Raw genomic sequence first — 18,539 nt, forward strand, 5'->3', positions numbered from 1 at the left:
GCTTCTAGAGTCTCATGCGACAACACTAGGAAGCAAATGACCGCATAGACCAGGTCCTGGGGGTTCCACCCGTCCTCAAAGGTGTCTGCGTGGAAACGTACTCCCAACAGCCTTTGGAAACCGAGCTCTTCTTTCCTGCCCATACCAAAGAAGTTCAAGAGTCAAAATGGACCTCAAAATGAACGGTGCATCATAAATACATCATTTTGATAATAGAGAGAGAACAAAAATAACGTATACTTAAAAGTACACGGACGAGGTTATCTCAAATGTCTTTTACAAGTGTTATGGTTGACAAAGGCTAAATTAGCCCGCTATTGCTCTCAATGTTCGTTTGGTTTAGTGTCAAGAGTCAAGAGACGAAAACTTTCATCTCCCAAATGTTGTACGCGTTATCCAGAAGGAGAAATCTAATTACATCCTTTTCGTCACATCGCGTCTTGTCTTGTGGAGAAGCAAACAAGAAATCTTTAATGCTATTAAAAGAACATCAAATAATTCACAAAATAACCACTTCTGGATGCAGAGTTCAAAGCCAATCATCACCATAAAAAAAACTCTTTATTTTGGCAGCGTAAGTTTACTCAGATTACCTATCTGTTGCTGATGGTGAAGTGTGAAATCAAGAATAACTGCAGTCCGGTTTTACAAGTTCACTAGTTTCAATCCTTGTATAGTTTGAAAGCAACAAAGAAATTAATTAGACACGTGCCGCCAAATGCCAGAACCGACCGTTTCAATAATTTGATCATTTTTCAACGTTGTAGCTCACCCACCAACCATCTTTGTACACTTGTTCTGAATTATGATCTCCATAAAATTTTCTTCATCTGCCAATCCATTCTTCTTTACTAAGGATCCCAATGACTATTACATTGTCAATTTGATTTTCTTGAAATAGAATTCCACTTCCACTAATTTGCACATATGGCTCCCATTTTACTTTCCTCTGCTTTCGCTTTGCTGTTACTGTTTGTAATAGAACTTCATGGCTCAACAGTGTCTGCTCGAGTTATCATGGGTTCAAGATTGTTAGCTAAAGAGAACCAATCATGGTTTTCTGACAATGGAACTTTTGCTTTTGGCTTCACCCCAACAGTGGATTCGAATGATCAATATCAGTTGGCGATTTGGTTTGCGCAACTTCCAGGAGATCGAACATTGGTTTGGTCTCCTAATATGTAAGTGCAAAAGAATAAAAACCATTGTTCAAGTTTGCTTAGCTTATTACTTACGCGTTTAAGTGCAAAAGAATAGTAGTAGTATTTATATAGTCAGGTTACTTATAAGTAGTGGAGTCGTCTGAATTTTCACTAAGGAGGCTCAAAATATAAAAAAGTAAACACACAAAGAAGCCAAAGATATACAATGTCTACTGTATATACCTAAAAAATAATCTTGATGTTGTATATGTAGCGGAATTCACCAACGAAGACGGTTTGCATGAACCTCCTTGCGTCCTCCTAGCTATGCCCTTGCTTATAATAAGGTTGTAATAGGTAATCTGTACTACTATAAGCCTTAACTGGTAACATCATAAAAATAACTCTAACTTACTATACTATATAGTTCTAAGGTAGTAAATAGTTTTTATAGAGTATATGACTTAAAACCACTACTTAATGGAGTGACTGGTAGAAGCAGATGCAACTTATATTCAATAGTTCAATTGAGTCCAGTATTTTCGACACAAAATATAGATATATACATGAAATTCTAGATTCGCTCTGTTAGTAGGATGAAATGTTGCATGATGAAACTGTAGCTTCTCTTCCGTAACTTTTCAACATACACAAACTCCATATCTCCATCCCAGCTTTCGCGGTTTCTTTTTCTATTCAAAGGGCAAGATTTGATATTTTAATGTAATTAATTTGTTCTTGAAATGGCTCAGCGCGTAGACACAAGTATGGATTTGTAGATTAGAAATATTGTTGTGTTTATAGACAAGGAAGAAAGAAGAAAATACTCCTCCACCTCTAGTTTTTAATAAAGCTTTTGCAGGTAATATAACTTTTTGGCCATTTTGTCTCAATCCTCTAAATAGAAATTCCCCAGTCAGCAAAGATGCAATCTTGGAGTTTGACACCACAGGAAATCTCTTGTTGATGGATGGAGACACCGCAGTGTGGACATCAAACACCTCGGAAGCAGGCGTCGAGTTGGCTGTCATGTCTGAAAATGGCAACTTCATTCTCTACAGCACCAACCTAAGTATGGCATGGCAAAGCTTTTCACATCCATCTGATACTCTCTTGCCTGGTCAATCCTTAGCAGTTTCACTAGAATTAACATCATCAAAATCACCTTCTCATGGGGGTTACTACACTTTAAAAATGTTACAGCAGCCTACTTCACTAAGCCTTGCATTGACCTATAATGTGCCCAATAAGTCCTATGATTCGTCGCCTGAATTTTACAGCAATTTTTCTTATTGGTCAGGACCTGAAATATCAAATGTCACTGGAGATGTTATTGCAGTATTGGATAAAGCAGGAAGCTTTGGTATAATTTATGGCTCATCTTCAGATGGAGCAGTTTATGTATATAAAAATGATGACGATTATGGAGGACTATCATCGGCTGTAAATCAGACGAATTCCTATGTGTCATCTGTTCTTCGTCGATTAACCCTTGAGGTTAATGGAAATTTACGTCTATATCGATGGGATAATGATATGAATGGATCAAGGCAATGGGTTCCAGAGTGGGCAGCTGTGTCCAATCCATGTGATATTTCTGGAATTTGTGGCAATGGGATATGTAATTTAGACAGAAGCAAAACAAATGCTTCTTGCACATGTTTGCCAGGGACCAGTAAGGTGGGAAATAATGATGTCTCATGTTCAGGAAATTCTTTATTGACGGGGAAATGTGGACCTCGGCATGAAAACTTGACATCCCAGTTCAAGATTTCTACGGTTCAGAAAACTAATTATTATTTCTCAGAATCATCTGTCATAGGAAATTATAGTGACAGAGGGACTGTGACCAAATGTGGTGATGCTTGCTTATCAAACTGTGATTGTGTTGCTTCTGTTTATGGACTTAGTGAGGAAAAGGCTTATTGTTGGTTACTTAGGAGCTTGGAATTTGGTGGATTTGAGGATCCTGTTTCAACCTTATTTGTGAAGGTTGAGGCCAATGCCTCAGTATCTGGAGCAAGTGGTAACAGAACACCCGGGAATTCATCAGATGAGTCGGAGAGTGGGCACGATAAGGTTTTGATACTTCCTATAGTCCTGAGTATGATTGTTCTAATTGGGCTTCTCTGTTGTTTATTATATATCAATATCCATAGGAAAAGATCGCTAAATAGGGCGTTTGAGGGCTCCTTGCTCTTGTCGGGAGCTCCAATTAGTTTCAGCTACCGCGACCTACAATGTTGGACTAACAATTTTTCTGAGTTACTTGGAACAGGTAAGAAATCCAAGCACAGTAAACTGGTTTCTTTCAAGAAGGTAAGAAATATGATTAGTACAGTGCTGCTTTGACAGGTGGATTTGGCAGTGTATACAAGGGAAGCCTAAAAGATGGAACCTTGATTGCAGTAAAGAAACTTGATAAAATTTCACGTCATGGGGAGAAGGAATTTATAACGGAGGTCAAAACCATTGGCTCTATGCATCATTTGAACTTGGTTCGTCTATGTGGATACTGTTCTGAGGGAACCCAACGGTAAGTAACTTTTTTCATTGTAATTTGTGATGTTATAGAATGGGAAGGATGTTTTAGCATCACAGTCAGGGATTAGCACAATTTTCACTAAAATTTCATTCTTTGACAGGCTACTAGTTTATGAGTACATGAAAAATGGTTCATTAGATAAGTGGATATTTCATTCTATTAGTACAAGAAATAGACTACTAGATTGGGCGTCACGTTTCCGCATAGCAGTTGACACTGCACAAGGGATAGCCTATTTTCACGAGCAATGTAGGAACAGAATAATACATTGTGACATCAAACCAGAAAACATACTTCTGGATGAGAATTTCTGCCCTAAAGTATCTGATTTTGGACTAGCTAAGTTAATGGGGAGAGAGCACTCCCATGTTGTCACAATGATCCGAGGAACCAGAGGTTATTTAGCACCCGAGTGGGTCAGCAATCGACCTATCACCGTAAAAGCTGATGTTTACAGCTACGGCATGCTTCTTCTAGAAATCATTGGTGGTCGGAGAAATCTTGATATGACTTGTGATGCAGACGACTTCTTTTATCCTGGATGGGCTTACAAGGTACGCCACTTGATTTTGACATACAGAAATGCACAATTGTCCTCTGGATAATTACATTTTTTGACCTCTCAAAAACATAATAGCCAGCAAATGTATAGGTTTTGTATATTAAGTATAAATATACATATTGTATACATAAAATATCCATATACTAATACATAAATATACAGATAATGTATATAATCCGTGTATAGGTTTTGTATATTTTGGTTAGTGCCCGTAATTAATTTCAACTGACGGGCCAAAAATGAAATTAGCCCCATCCTATAATTTGGTTCATAGTGTTCCATCCTTTCTGGTAAATGTAGTCTTCACTATTTTTCTCTTTTTATTTCCAGGAGATGACTAGTGGAACACCTGTAAAAGTTGTAGATAGGCGACTTAGAGGAGTAGTAGAAGAAAAAGAGGTACTGAGAGCATTGATGGTTGCCTTCTGGTGTATTCAGGATGAGGTGTCAAACAGGCCTTCCATGGGGGAAGTGGTAAAAATGTTGGAAGGATCAGTTGACATGAATATGCCACCAATGCCACAGACAGTTTTGCAGTTAATAGAGGAAGGGTTGGATCAAGTATACAAGGCAACGAAGAGGGAGCTCAATCAGTATAGTTCCTTTTCTATTGCTACTCATCCATCATCTTATGCTACATGCAGTCACTCCACTATGTCACCTAGATAGTTGAAGGTGAAAAGGAACACATACTTTTTCTTAGGATGACCCAATTGTATCATCATTGATTATTCATTCCCCTTCTCCCAAGAGAAGTCCCCAAAAAACACTCTTCTATCATCTGTTGCTACAACACCATACAGATTGCAAGAACTCACTGTACTGTTTTATTGTTTAATTTCACTCAATTCTTCTGCTTTCTCAGATATCTCCTCCATTTCCTCTGTATAAATCCTATTCCATCTCTTTTTCGGTTTCTTTTATCGTAATATATGAAAATAACCATTATAAGATCATATCCACTACCAAACTATCCAACAGCAGCTAGTAAGTAGTAATTATATATCTTCTCCAAATCAAATTTTAGGAGAAAAGTTACATTTGACTCACTGTTGAAGATTTTATAGCGTATTAAGGAGGATTAGCAAAATGATTGAGTTTGATTAGAGGTCATTTTTGTGCTTTAAGTGTTAACAGCTAAAGTGAAGATTGAAAGGTGGAAAGAATTTCATACATACCACTGGAAAATTGTGTACATTTATGACCCTGAAAAAAAGACTTTGCTAGCATGCCTAATTAAAAATGTTTACAAGATCAATAAAATTGGTGAGCTAAACTAGTAAGCTGTAGTTGGTTTGGCTCACTGCATACTGAACCTTCCCAGTGTCAACAGCCTACATCAAGTTATGCATGAACATTAAGAGAAAGATCTGAGCTCTTTCACCTACCCAGTGGAATAGTCGAGGTGCACACAATCTTGCCCTGGCATTCGCTATCTAAAAGAAAAAAGAAAAGATGTCCACATACAGTTGTTAATCCTGTATCCCAGTTTTGATCTATGTGACATTCGCATGCCAAAACTAGACCAACTCACCAAAATTGACTTCATCACATTCGCATGTCAAAACTAGACCAACTCACCAAAATTAACTTTAGTGCGTCCCTCGATGGGCTAATTTGGGTTGCAATTTAGGTAACATATGTGAAGTTTGATGCGCCACAAAACATATTACAGATCTGTAGTTTGCTTCAATGTGATTTCGCTGAGTGATAATGAGACCAGTACTCCTTTACGAGCTGCCCAAAGAGCGAACCTTCATTCTTCATCAGCTTCATAGGTGCATCATACTCCACTAATTTTCCTGTATTATAGCAGCCAAAAGTAAGTCATCGGAATCACACTCTGGGATTAACATATTCTCTGAGCTACTAAGTATTCAAAAGTAAACAGATAGATCCTAACCGTCACTAATGGCCAGAACCATTGTACAATCCATTACTGTGGGTATTCTATGGGCAACTGTAATTACAGTACAATTAGCAAACTCTGTCCTGATAGTTTTCTGCAATATCATGTCAGTGGCATTGTCAATTGATGCTGTCGCTTCATCAAGCACCAAAATCTTGCTTTTCCTCAAAAGAGCACGCCCTAAACAGAACAGTTGTCGCTGCCCCATGCTCCAGTTCAATCCATCTTCCACAACTGAAATGAGTCCATGGTCAATAAGAACCCACTGGTATAAAACAACCAGACATGTTCAGAAGATTACCCAAGGAATCAAGCCCTTTCTCTTTTTCCTTAACTGCCTCGTGTAGCTGACATTTCCCAAGAACCTTTTCCAATGCAGATAAAAAATGATAATAAGTAATCAGAAAAAAGCTATGCTATTTATCAATTGAATGCTAAAATAAGGGCTTGATAAAAAATAGTAGAAGCACATTACCTCCCAAATCTCCTGGTCAGTATGCTGACATAGGGGATCTAAGTTGCATCTCACTGTTCCATTGAAGAGAGTGGGATCCTGAGGTATTACCCCGAAACGGGACCTCAAATCATGGAGACCAATTTTACAAATGTCTACTCCATCAACCACAAGCCTTCCACCTGCGGGCTCCACTAGTCGAAATAGTGCACTGATGAGTGTACTCTTTCCACTGCCAGTCCGTCCAACAATGCCAACTTTGTGACCTCCTTCAATTGTACAGCTGATCCCTCTAAGAACAAGTGTCGTATCCTTCCTATATCTTATCTGCTTTGAGGCACGCAATCTCATTAGTATGTTCAACACTGTCCCAACAGGATTGAAAATTAGTGCAGATGAAGTTTACCTGCAAATCTTGAATTTCGACTTTACCCCTTGAAGGCCAATTGACTGGAGGACGGTTCTCTTTTAAAATTTCAGGAGCTTCACTTGGTATGTGCATATACTGGTTAAGTCTTTCCACAGAAATGATATAGTTCACCAAAGTGCACTGATATTGAATGGAAGAAACAAGGGTTATGTTTAGGGAAAGACCATAAGATAAAGCCATCCCAATAAATCCTGCAATAACCTTAACAGGTATTAGAAAATCAATTATGTTTTACACAATGATCAAAGGTAAAGAAAAACCAGAAGTACGCGCTTTTCTATCCAATTCCAAGCATATTATGAGTTGATCGATAACGTGCCAGAGCTGAAAGTCCCAGGAGGAAGTAAAACCATGCAAAGTGCGGAGGAAGCAAGAACAGTTGCACTAATAGTCTCCAGCCGTTGAATCAGCCACTCATTTGCTGCAAAATTGTGGAAGAAAGGACTGGCATTTATATCAATTAGTTCAAAAGTTTTCCTGAAAAATCTCTGTTCCTCTTTGAATGCCCTTATAGTCACAGCCCCAGCAATGGATTCAGCAAGATGATTGGCTACAAATGATTTGGTAGTTCCATTGATCCTCATCAACTCTTTGGCTGATGCAAAGTAGTATCTCTGTGGAAAAAAAAATTCATGATTTATCAGTTCATCAGCTGGAAGCACAGAATTAAACTTTCTTATTCCCCCTAATCCTTGGCAGGGAATGGATTTAGCTGGATTTTCTGAGTATGGTCAATAACATAGGGGAAACTATTTAGTTTGTTTCCATAGTGATTAAACAAAATTTAAGATATTGACATAAAGATGTATCTGACATCCTGTATGTTGACCTAAAAAAGTATGTTGAGTGTGTGAGCAGAAGATACTCATATGAATCAAAATATAACTAGTACCTGTAAGAGAATGGCCACATAAACCATTGGGATGGAGACAAACAAAACTTGCCAAGTAACAACACCTAGTACTGTAAGATTAGAATAAAAGTTTGTGGTAGCTGCAACAGCAAAAATCAAGTTGAATGGGACGTCCAGATCAACTATACTCAAATCTGATGACACCTGAAATAATGGAAAGGGGAAGGGAAAAGTTAACAAAAATGGTTAATATCATTTATCTTTCAATTGTCACGTTTGAGATACTTACCCTGCTCAGTATCCTTCCCAAAGGTGTGGAGTCATAGAATGACATAGGAGCACGGAAAAGAGAATTTAGTAGCTGCGAGAACAAGGATTTTGATGATTGCGAACTCAAAACAACTGTTAATAGCGATCTAGAGAGCAAAAACAGTGTGGATATAACTCCAATTAGCAAGTAAACTGAAATCAGTTTCAAAGTGCTAACTTCAGGATTTTCAACATTTGCAGCCATCCAGGAGTTCTGTAATATCTGACCGACCACAAATGCAAGTTGAGAGAGAATAGCCATGGCAAAGAACAAGTATCCTTTATTTTGATTTAAATACTGAACATAAGGCTTAAATCCAGCGTCTCCAATTTCCCTCTCCTCTTGCTTGATCAACTGATCTGCTCCAGAGGTTTCGAGTTGTTTACCAGTATCCTTATTTAGAATTTCTCTTGAACAAGTATCACTTCTTGGTGAAGAAAAAGCCTCTGCAACCCTTTCTGAACCAGCAGTCTCTTTATCTGCATTAACCAAGTCTTGAAATTCTTTACTCGAGGCCAATAACTGATCATATGAAGCTGAGCGCAAAATTTCTCCATCTGACATTAACTGCAAATCAAAGTAGATATATATGCAACAATGTCGTATGATAATATCAAAAGATTCGGTTTCCTATTGAAAACACAACTCCATGGAGAAAACTAACCAGAACCATATCGAATGCAGGAAGAAAATCAACTTGATGGGTCACAAGTAAGATAGTCTTCCCAGAAAGAGCTCCCATAATGTATTCCTGCATAGGATCAATTGAGCTTGGAAATGGCAAGAAATGATGAGAATCACATTACTAAAGAGATGCTCACGTTGAATAGGCTTGTCGAGGTATGGGCATCTACAGCACTGAAGGGATCATCCAAGAGATATATATCAGCATCATGATAAAGTGCACGAGCAAGTTGAATTCTCTGCTTTTGTCCACCACTAAGATTGACTCCTCTTTCTCCTATTTCCGTGAGATCACCATAAGGCAGTAACTCAAGATCTTTTAACAGTGAACACTTCTCCAAGGTTTGCTGGTATCTCTGGCTATCCAATGGAGAACCGAACAAAATATTCTCTCGTATTGTCCCTGTCTGAATCCACGCTGATTGAGAGACGTAGGCAGTTGTTCCGTATACTTGAACCTGCAGAAAACACATAATTTTAAGGATCAATCATAGATACTGAAACTTTTATCAAATTTTGATGAACCATATTATCATTATGCTCCTGGTTCTTATTACCTAACCCACTAGGAAAGAACTTACTGTTCCTTGTATACTTGGAACCTCTCCCAGAATTGTTGACAGAAGAGTTGACTTTCCTGAGCCAACTTCCCCACATATAGCAACCTTCTCACCAGGTTTAACCTCCAAATTGATGTTTCTGAGGGTTGGTCGCGATGGATTCTCTTCCCATGAGAGATTAGCTGATTTGATAAGTACAGCATGATCTGTGCTTCTGATGTGGTCTCGTCTCAAATTTGCCATTTCCAGCTCAGATGCCTCAAGGAATTTGACAATCCTCTCAAAGGAAACCTTTGCTTGAATTACAACACCAATAACATCCGGAATTGTTCTAACAGGTTCCTGAACCAGGCGTAAAGTTGCTACAAAGGTAAAAACGTTGCTTGCGTTTAGGGGAATGCCAAGGAAATAACAAGTTCCAAATGTAGCAGCAGAGACCAAAACCGGAGATGACCAGAAAAGGAAGCTATTATATGATCTACGCAACTGAACAGCTGATAACCACTTTTCTTCTACTTGCCTCAAAATCTGGATAACATTTTTGAAATGGGATTCCCATGCATATAATCTTAGAACCTTCATACTAACAAGAGCCTCCGAAATAGCTTTTAGCCTATCATCTTGTGCAACCATCAAATTGGTTTGGAACTTATGCTGTAACTTTGCAAGGGGAGTATTGCACAGCACAGTTAGTATAATGACTACCAAGGATGCAACAGTTGCAAGACCAACAGTGCGGAAGAGAAGTATAAGTACGAGGCTGAGCTGGACAGTTGTTGTCCAGGTTTGATGCAGCCAAAAAGGAAACTCTCCAATCCGATAAGCATCCACAGTAACATAGTTCATAATCTCACCACTGGAATGTATCAGCTTGGCGGCATTAGATAATCTAATTTGCTTCCTGTAAATAGCTGCTGTAAGTAAAGACCTCACTTTTAGACCAATAAGTCTGCTTCTGAAATACCACTGTCTTTGCGACAAGGACTCCAAGCTCTTTGAAGTGAAAAGCAGAATGGCCAAGAAAAGTCCCTCATTTCTGAAACTTGCATTTCCTTCAGCAACCTTAATAAATGCATTAAGAAGCAAAGGACCTGCTGAAAGAGTGACTACTTTCAGCAGTGCAAAGAATCCTGAAACAACAATCTCTTTCCGGTGACATATGAGAATTGTCCTCAAAACTGATGCCAGGGAAGAGGGATCAACTTGTTTCTGTTTGTTCCATAGCTCCTCAAATATTAAGTAACATGATTCTGCACGATCTGCCTCACGCAATCCAGGTATGTCCTCATCCCCAAGGGTTTTCTTCTTCCCGTTCTTCATCAGCGGATTCAACCACCAAAATGACATTTTGCTCAAGATTCCAGCCTTAGCAAATGGAGTGATCGAGCTAGCAGAATTACTTTTATCGATTCCATTTAAGGGAGCATAAAGGTCATTTCCAATGACATCTTCCTGCTTTAGCCCTTTATATGTGCATAACAACAATAAACATGCTTCTAGGGAAGACAGCATATCTAAAGCTATCTTCAACGATGCCCTTTTGACAAGAATGGCAGCAAAAAGAGATAAACCGCAAGAAACCCCAGCAAAGATAAAAGCAAGAATTGACAAAAGCCTCAAAGGGGTTTTTGAGAAATATTTTCCTCGAAGACTTGTGGTACAACTTATTAATAACCATGTCGTTCCATGAAACAAGATTAACAACCACCAGTGTAGAGGTAATAAACTGTGGGTTTTCATCACCTTATCTTGTAAAATCCAAATGCCAAATCCCAAATATACCAATCCTAGGAGGCCATTAAAAATAGCAGAAATCAACTGCAAACGTGAAAACCCATGAAAGCGAGCAGGAATATTGGTAGCTCTTAAGGATGCCTTAGAAAATAGAGTAAATAAGAAGATGAGAAGAAGTATAACATCAAAACAAATGATCAAGACATGATTGATACAGGACGAAGGATCTGCCATTGACCCAAAATCAGCAAGGCAAAGCTTTCCATTATAGTCCGAGCAACCAGGTGCCCCACAAAACACAGTCCAGAGGTCCTTCATTTCCTTGTCCAATTCTTTCTCCCTGCAATTTTTTCTTTAATTTGTATGAATTCCGAGTGAAAAGGAAATTCACTCCTGATAATCTTAAGTTGAGTATGAGAAAGAAACTGAAAACAAGAAAGATTCCAAGGAATGGGGAGTGTTTGATGAGTACAACTTTTATATGCTGACAGCGTAACAATAAAGTCACAATAGAGATAACAGGTACTGATGCCTACAAGTGTGGATTAATTACCTGAAAAATAAAGCTGCATGCTACAATTGGTTATATCATGCACCCATGGTGTAATTTAATTTTCACTATTAGTGTATACAGGTTAAATCCGTGTTTTAATTAGGACGTCCCTAAACCGTGGCCATTATAAGATACTCGGTATAGATTAATAGAAACTCAAATGCGAGATCCAACATGCAATCAAGAAACAACATAAATTACAGAAAACCACAACATTTTGGATCATTAGACGAAAAAGAAATGAATGAAAACTAGCCAATTACAACTTCGAGGAAATTAAAAAAAAGTACATGCAAGGCCATAGTTACAGCGTGAATAAATCGGAGAAGACAAGACAAAAAAAGAAAAGGACTAACCAGAGAGAGACAAAAACATCGTCAGACAAACAAAAAAAAATCTTATCCTTAAGAGCAAAATCCAGTGCGAATATTGTTCTTGGTCATTGTATATTGTATAAACAACGTAATTATTTATTGATGATCGACAAAAGTGTAAATGTAATGTGCAAATAGTACAATATCACAGTTAAGATTTGTTTGTGCGTTCCTGTGTATGGGGGTAGTTACTATTGTGGAGGTGATATTTGGTTAATTAGAGGTTAGCGTAGAAGTAGCATAGTGTTATTGCTCATGTCTCGGACGAATATTCTCTTTTCTGTCGTCGTCATCTTGTGTCTTTGTATTTTCCCATTCCATTTCATAGAATCTTATGTGTTTTGTTGTGATCACCTCATTGACCACCACCAAATATGGATCTTGGATTTAGAGTTAAAAGGTACACCTTCTAAAATATATTATACGGATCTTGGATTTAGAGTTAAAAGGTACACCTTCTAAAATATATATATATATATATATATATATATATATATATATATATATATATATATATATATATATATAAATAAAATTAAAATTTATAAGTATATAGAGATACACTAAAACATATCTTATCTCCTAACTTGCACAACATTAATCTTTTCGTACATTTTTGGGATAATTTGAGAACTCCTCAGGTTTGAATATTTATCTTCGGAACACTAACATTCTTTGTGGTTTACAATATTACGTCACCTCTCATATTTTAACTTTTTTGGTCTTAATTATTTTATCATTAACATATTATTTTAACATTTTATATTAATGAAAAATATGTTAAAAGACTTGTTCAAAAGAAAAAGAAACAAAAAAAAAAAAAAAAAGATAAGTAAGCGAAATATTATGAACCACAAGGGAGATTATCAATCCAAGCCGAAATAAGAAAAGCCGCAAGCACCACTAGGCCCGGTCATCAGTTGAACGTCAGTAGGGTCCGATATTCATTCCTTACTCAAATAGGAAGGTGGCAGTCTCAATGATGCGGCGTGGTCCAGAACAAGCCCTTGCTGATCTGTGGGGTTTTTGTTTTGGTTACAAGAAGTGCTTCTTTGCTCGCTTGCAGCGCCTCGTTTGAAAAAGCACTTTTGTTGCATGTTAACGAACATGCTAAACCGTCGCTTTTGGTTATGGTTTAGGCGATAACCACTTTGAAAAGAGCGAGCCAAGTGATTCACTTTATCAACACCTGTCCTCGTACTCTTTGTAGAAATAGAATTATATGCCATGATCCTACCATTGAATTTGAACCAATGTCTCTCGCCGTATGAAAGCGATACTCTAACCGCTGAGTCAAGTAGGCCTTTGTTTTGTTATAAAGAGAGAGTTCATGTATCTCATGCGCTCTCAACCTTGGGAATGAACTGCTTTTCAAATTATCTAGTGCACTCTCAATCAAAATATGCTTAGCTTTCATAAGACTTTTTCAAAAAATGGGAAGCATTTTGCTTAGGTAGCCAAGTCGATAAATTGTGATTTTGAAGATATTTAGGACTTGGCCATAAAAAATATTTGTAACTTTTTTTCGGAATGACTTTTCATTTTATTTAAAAATCAATATTTGGTCATGAAAATTCTAACTTGAAACTGTATTTCAATTTGGAAAACACTTATAACTTATTTTTCATCTCACTTTTCACTTTTATAGTTATACTTAAGTACATAACATGTTTTTCATCTCACTTTTCACTTTTGTAGTTGTACTTAAGGATTATAAAAGATAAAATCACACGTACCTTCATCTTCAACTTTAACTCCATAAATCTCAAATAAAATAAAATAAAAATTGAAAAAGAGTGCAGAGGTGACAAAAAGGTTTAAAACCAATCACATTAGTACGTGTCAATCACGATAGTCCAAAGATGATTAGACTCTGAAGGCAATTTAAAATCATATTTTGCAAGAATCTTCAAAATCAGTACTATAACTTGCTCGCGAAGGAATACTCCCAGTAAAGAAGTCGTTAAATCCGATCAAATTATGAAGGCAATTTTTTTGTACGTGTATGAATAAAGTCAATTGCTAACATTGCATGCGTGTTGTGTAAGGACCCTTTGCAACTCAACTCAAAGAAACTGCTCTGAAATTTCCTTCTCTCTCCCCCCTCAGAGTCTCAGTTTCCCAAATTTGTTGTTTGGGTCTTTAGAATGGGATCATCATATGATTTCAGGAACAGAAAAGAACCCCCTTACAGTAAGCAATCCCCCATGTACGGCCGGCCGGCAACCAATGCTCCCCATCCGATTTACGGACAACCCTCCAGCCTGTATCCTCGGGTCGGTCAACACTCAGGCGGCAACCGTAATCCCTCTTTTTACCCCACATCCTCCACTAGTATGTCTTCTCTCTTTCATAGTTCCCTCGGTATAAGTAATGGTCAAAAATATACTTGAATTATCACTTTTCCGCAAGTTTCATATTCAATTGTTTCTTTTTCCTACCTGAACTATCACAATCTATGTATTAAAACACTCATAGGCCAACTATTCAGCTGTTCCTTTTTCCTACTTTGAACTATCACAATCTATGTATTAAAAACACACTTGGGCCAACTATTCAGTTGTTTCCTTTTCCTATCTGAATTATCGCAATCTACTCAACTAGATGTGTTTTAATACATAGATGGTGATAATTCAGGTAGGACAAGGAACGGTTGATAGTTGAGGTGTGAAAGTCGCGAAAAAGTGATATTTCAAGTGTGTTTTTGATCATTATCTCTATGTAAATGAAATATGTGTTCTTGAGCCAATGGTACTTTTATCTGTTTCGATGGCTAATCATACTTATCATACTTGGGGATGTGATTATTGAACTGTTGAAATCTACTTTTGCAGCGGGAATCGGCATCAGAGTTGCTATGAAACCAGAATATCGGATTAGGCCTCCGGTATGAAACCTGTGGTTGTGTTGTATTCACTAAACCGCCTCTCAGATTCACCTTTTGACTATTTCATTTTGCGTTAATGTGATTAAGGGCGTGCTTGATCTTTGAGTTCTTAATTTTTGTAGTCAAAGAAGTTTATGGTCCTAATGTTTTATTTACCTTCAAAGTTTTTTGGTTAGTCATTACCCTATGGGAAAGCTTCTCAGGATCAGTGCTTGCACTATAACTATGTTAATTCACCATAGTTATAAGGGATAGGCTGCGATAAGATTGCATATTAATTAACTATATTTAAGTGATAAACCATTATGTAGAAGACACATGTAATACACATATTGATTTGATACATGCGCCACGTGTGCAGAGGTATTTCTATCCAAACTTGTTCGTGATCGCGATATAGTTGGTTCATTAAATGATTGACAGTTGCCACCAAATTTGAAAAACATATTTGGACCTGACATAGTTTTCTGTATTTTTGGTTCTTATAGCCTCCGTTGTCCCCACAAGTAGGAGACATTCCTCGAAGCACATTTCACTTTGATTTTGACCTTGAGAAGAAGATTTTAGCTGAAGCACAAAAGGAAAGCCAAAACTGGAGCAGTTTAGGTCTGGAAAATCTTCCATCCAGAGGGTCACACCAAGCTTCTATGGTCAGTTCCATTTTATGATTGTGTTAATCTTTATTTTAGTTTAAACAGGTGTGTTTTCATGTGAATCTACGTTAAAACCTGTAATTTGCTGCTCGTCAGAAAGAGTTTAGTAGTTGGGTCGTGAAGACAGATGTGTAAATTGAATATTCCACTGGTGTATGGTCTCTTTGTTTCCATCTTAATGATTGTACGAAGAACTCATCATTAAGTGAGAAAAAATTGGAGAAGAAGTCGAGCTGTTTGTACTTTGTCTGTAGCAAATAGATGGAGGTGGTAACATCTTACTGTTAAAGTAGCTCGAGCAGAGGTAATACATCTATTTAACATCATTTATCCCCTAAAGGGCAGTTTTACACTCCTCTCTATAGAGGTACATGTTCGGAAAACAATCAACTTTTAAGGTGCAACTCTTTTTTGTTTTTCGGGTAATAAGAAGTTAATTTTAGCTACTGTTTGCTCTGCTGATTCCTTATCTAAATTGAAAATGATAATTGGAGGTTCAGCTGTTTGCTAGTCAGTTCGGTTCAACCATCTTAGATGACAACAGTGGCTCAATTTCAGTCCCTGTTCAGTTGAACTCTTAGATATTCTAAGCAATGCCAACAAAGCATTCCCAAGAAAGAATACATGAAGGACATGGATGAAGCTAACTGTTGTGTTTGGTGTCAAGATCATACATAGATCTATTTCTGAGTATATCTTTAACTATTTTCATTCTGCTTTACTTATCTGCGGAAAAAAAAACTTTTCTCTATTTTGTTACCTCAGTTTACTTGCGACAAATGACTGTGCTAGTGTTAACTTCAGTTTATACTTTCCTATGTATAACCTGTATGACATGCAGTTGATCCTGAACTTGGACAGTGCCCAAGAGATTGTTCTTTAACAACGTAGTCTATCATGCTTAGCTAAGTTGATTTGGTGTTATGATAATGGATGTCTTATTTCAAGTTTCATGTCTTCCTTTCTATGACCCGTGCATGGGAAAAATGTTCATTCTCATTCCTCCTTCAGAAGTTTTCAAATCCTAATATTGCTTTTGGAAAAAAAAAAAAAAAAAAAGGTGCCTCAAAATGTGTCCATCCTTTGACATACTTGGAATATGTTAGGATATATGATTGATATATTTGTGTGGCCAATAGCCTGTTGTTAAGGGTACATCATGTGCTTTTTTTTTTTTTTTTTTTTTTTGTAACTGTGCTTTGAAATTTGCTTTTGCTGATACTTCCCTTCTAGGTATCAGATTACAGAGTGTTTTGCCATAAAAAACTGATGTGATTTCAGTTTCTCTGCCTGTACAAGACGCTGATCTGGCATAGATTGGCTTAATGTTTTATTTAATTTGAATATAGGCATCCTCTGGGGATCCTGTTATGAACAAATACATTGCATTGGGTCTCAACAGAGAGGCTGTGCCTCTTGCAGTTGCAAATTATGGAGACAATCCAGCCAAGGTATTCTTTGTCGCATTACATGATTCCTGTATTTTAATTATCTGCATGTTATTTCAGTCATTGCATGCGCTATTTATAATTTCTAGCTCCTTGTGCTCTAGGGGACAAGCGGCAGTTTGGGTTGTAGCAATCAATTATTTTTTAGCTATGCTTTTTGGACTGCAATTAAGAGGGCCTATGAGCTTGGTCATCTAGATGATCTAGAGAAATCACTCCCACATTATTAATGATAATTTCTATTTATCATACTGTGCACCAGATGGAAATGACCTAGTATTTGTTTATCAATGGTCTTAACGTATTGAACATACAAGTATTTGAAACTATATAAGAAGAACAATTTGTCAAGTAGTAGCCTTTTGCAGTCTGAAAATCTAGAAATTATTTTATTGAAGCTTATTGTAAATGGTAATAGATATTTAACTTTGATACTCGAAAAGCATATCATGTAATTTATTTGGGATGGAAGGAGTAACAAACAGTGTTACTAATTATTTGTGTTATTGCACTAAGAGATAGCCTCTGTCTAGTAAATGGAAAAATTCATCTTTGAAATTTTTTCAAACAGTATTGCCATTTTAGAATGAGGAAAGATGATGTTCATCAACTTTTTTCAGGTCAAGGAATTTGCTGATGGGTATACTCGCTTGAAAGAAATGGGATTCTCATCAAATAGTGCTGCAGATGCCTTGCTAATGAATGACAATGATACGAGCAAGGCAATCCCACATTTACTAAACAACCCATCTTAATAATACCCGGAGACGTGATGCTATTGTAAATGTGTTATAATGTTTAGATAATGATTTTTTCAAACTTGTGCAGTTAGAGACCATCTTCTGATATCCTGGTTTGTAGTAAATTAAGTTTGGATATACTCAGTTTGGTGTTTAAAACAGTTAGTTAAAAAGTTGCTGTAGTCTGATTATGGCTTCCCCTGCATCATCTTTGCCTCCGCCATTCTTGTTAACTTACATTGCTTTGCTTTATCGAACACGTTATCTTCGAGTACCCTTCCTTCCCCATCAGGAAAAAAAAAAAAAAGGAAATGATGTCTTGCATGATCGAGAAAGAATCAAATGTTCATTTCCATTGTAATATAACGAGGTTGGAACTGGTAAAACCTTGGAGATGGTTACTTATGGTTGGGCCTCATTGTTCTTCTACGTGCGCAAACAGGTACAAGGAGAAAATCTGGTAATTCAAAAATCATTGCAGGCTGATGAAATCAAAGGATAAATGGTCTTGGTACTTCTATTTTGCGAACTTTATTCTGGCTAGTACGGGGTGGAATAATGGAAGACAAACATTGCTTCTTAATTTCCTTGGTATTTGACATAATATTATACCCCTTGAGTCTCTAAATTGGGATGAACTAAGATCTGTGTGCAGTATCAGGACTCCAGTATAACTACAGAATATTAGCTATTATATTGCC

At 37.2% G+C, this 18,539-nt stretch overlaps 3 protein-coding genes across 5 annotated transcripts; 2 read left to right on the forward strand and 1 right to left on the reverse strand.

Annotated features, from left to right (window-relative positions):
- The first annotated feature begins 561 nt into the window (after positions 1–561).
- LOC132051694 (G-type lectin S-receptor-like serine/threonine-protein kinase At5g24080) lies at positions 562–5,115 on the forward strand. 2 transcript variants are annotated; one of them, XM_059442870.1, is made up of 5 exons: positions 562–1,181; positions 2,048–3,420; positions 3,498–3,678; positions 3,788–4,241; positions 4,580–5,115. In XM_059442870.1, exons 1-5 carry the CDS (start codon positions 928–930, stop codon positions 4,916–4,918), a joined length of 2,601 nt encoding a protein of 866 aa, XP_059298853.1. In that variant the 5' UTR covers positions 562–927; the 3' UTR covers positions 4,919–5,115. The 2 variants fall into 2 exon arrangements, with proteins under 2 accessions (XP_059298853.1, XP_059298854.1); XM_059442871.1 differs by having other exon boundaries at positions 915–1,181; positions 2,005–3,420.
- Positions 5,116–5,404: 289 nt separating this feature from the next.
- On the reverse strand, positions 5,405–12,432 carry LOC132051693 (ABC transporter C family member 10-like). Of its 2 annotated transcripts, XM_059442868.1 has the most exons (12): positions 12,093–12,432; positions 9,471–11,523; positions 9,027–9,347; positions 8,870–8,956; positions 8,185–8,772; positions 7,935–8,099; positions 7,362–7,656; positions 7,019–7,233; positions 6,634–6,939; positions 6,460–6,523; positions 6,153–6,392; positions 5,405–6,051 (listed from the first exon to the last, which is right to left on the reverse strand). In XM_059442868.1, exons 2-12 carry the CDS (start codon positions 11,499–11,501, stop codon positions 5,939–5,941), a joined length of 4,425 nt encoding a protein of 1,474 aa, XP_059298851.1. In that variant the 5' UTR covers positions 11,502–11,523; positions 12,093–12,432; the 3' UTR covers positions 5,405–5,938. The 2 variants fall into 2 exon arrangements, with proteins under 2 accessions (XP_059298851.1, XP_059298852.1); XM_059442869.1 differs by lacking the exon at positions 12,093–12,432 and having other exon boundaries at positions 9,471–12,064.
- A 1,563-nt stretch (positions 12,433–13,995) lies between these two features.
- LOC132051695 (uncharacterized) lies at positions 13,996–18,011 on the forward strand. The gene is made up of 5 exons (XM_059442872.1): positions 13,996–14,444; positions 14,945–14,997; positions 15,486–15,647; positions 17,000–17,101; positions 17,719–18,011. Exons 1-5 carry the CDS (start codon positions 14,258–14,260, stop codon positions 17,851–17,853), a joined length of 639 nt encoding a protein of 212 aa, XP_059298855.1. The 5' UTR covers positions 13,996–14,257; the 3' UTR covers positions 17,854–18,011.
- Positions 18,012–18,539: the final 528 nt, after the last annotated feature.

This window comes from Lycium ferocissimum, chromosome 4, assembly GCF_029784015.1.
Source record: "Lycium ferocissimum isolate CSIRO_LF1 chromosome 4, AGI_CSIRO_Lferr_CH_V1, whole genome shotgun sequence".
In the NCBI taxonomy this organism is placed as follows: domain Eukaryota; kingdom Viridiplantae; phylum Streptophyta; class Magnoliopsida; order Solanales; family Solanaceae; genus Lycium; species Lycium ferocissimum.

What these genes read in the sequence shown, in the direction of transcription:
- LOC132051693 (XM_059442868.1), bottom strand. Translation starts at nt 11,501, where the DNA reads ATGAAGGACCTCTGGACTGTGTTTTGTGGGGCACCTGGTTGCTCGGAC. An exon ending in CTGCATTCGATATGGTTCTG is followed by an intron (nt 8,773 to 8,869) that starts GTTAGTTTTCTC and finishes TTTGATTTGCAG; the next exon opens with TTAATGTCAGATGGAGAAAT. An exon ending in CTGACCAGGAGATTTGGGAG is followed by an intron (nt 6,524 to 6,633) that starts GTAATGTGCTTC and finishes GCATTGGAAAAG; the next exon opens with GTTCTTGGGAAATGTCAGCT.
- LOC132051695 (XM_059442872.1), top strand. Translation starts at nt 14,258, where the DNA reads ATGGGATCATCATATGATTTCAGGAACAGAAAAGAACCCCCTTACAGT. An exon ending in GGTCACACCAAGCTTCTATG is followed by an intron (nt 15,648 to 16,999) that starts GTCAGTTCCATT and finishes ATTTGAATATAG; the next exon opens with GCATCCTCTGGGGATCCTGT. An exon ending in ATGGAGACAATCCAGCCAAG is followed by an intron (nt 17,102 to 17,718) that starts GTATTCTTTGTC and finishes AACTTTTTTCAG; the next exon opens with GTCAAGGAATTTGCTGATGG.
- LOC132051694 (XM_059442870.1), top strand. Translation starts at nt 928, where the DNA reads ATGGCTCCCATTTTACTTTCCTCTGCTTTCGCTTTGCTGTTACTGTTT. An exon ending in TTGGTTTGGTCTCCTAATAT is followed by an intron (nt 1,182 to 2,047) that starts GTAAGTGCAAAA and finishes TCCTCTAAATAG; the next exon opens with AAATTCCCCAGTCAGCAAAG. An exon ending in ATCCTGGATGGGCTTACAAG is followed by an intron (nt 4,242 to 4,579) that starts GTACGCCACTTG and finishes TTTTATTTCCAG; the next exon opens with GAGATGACTAGTGGAACACC.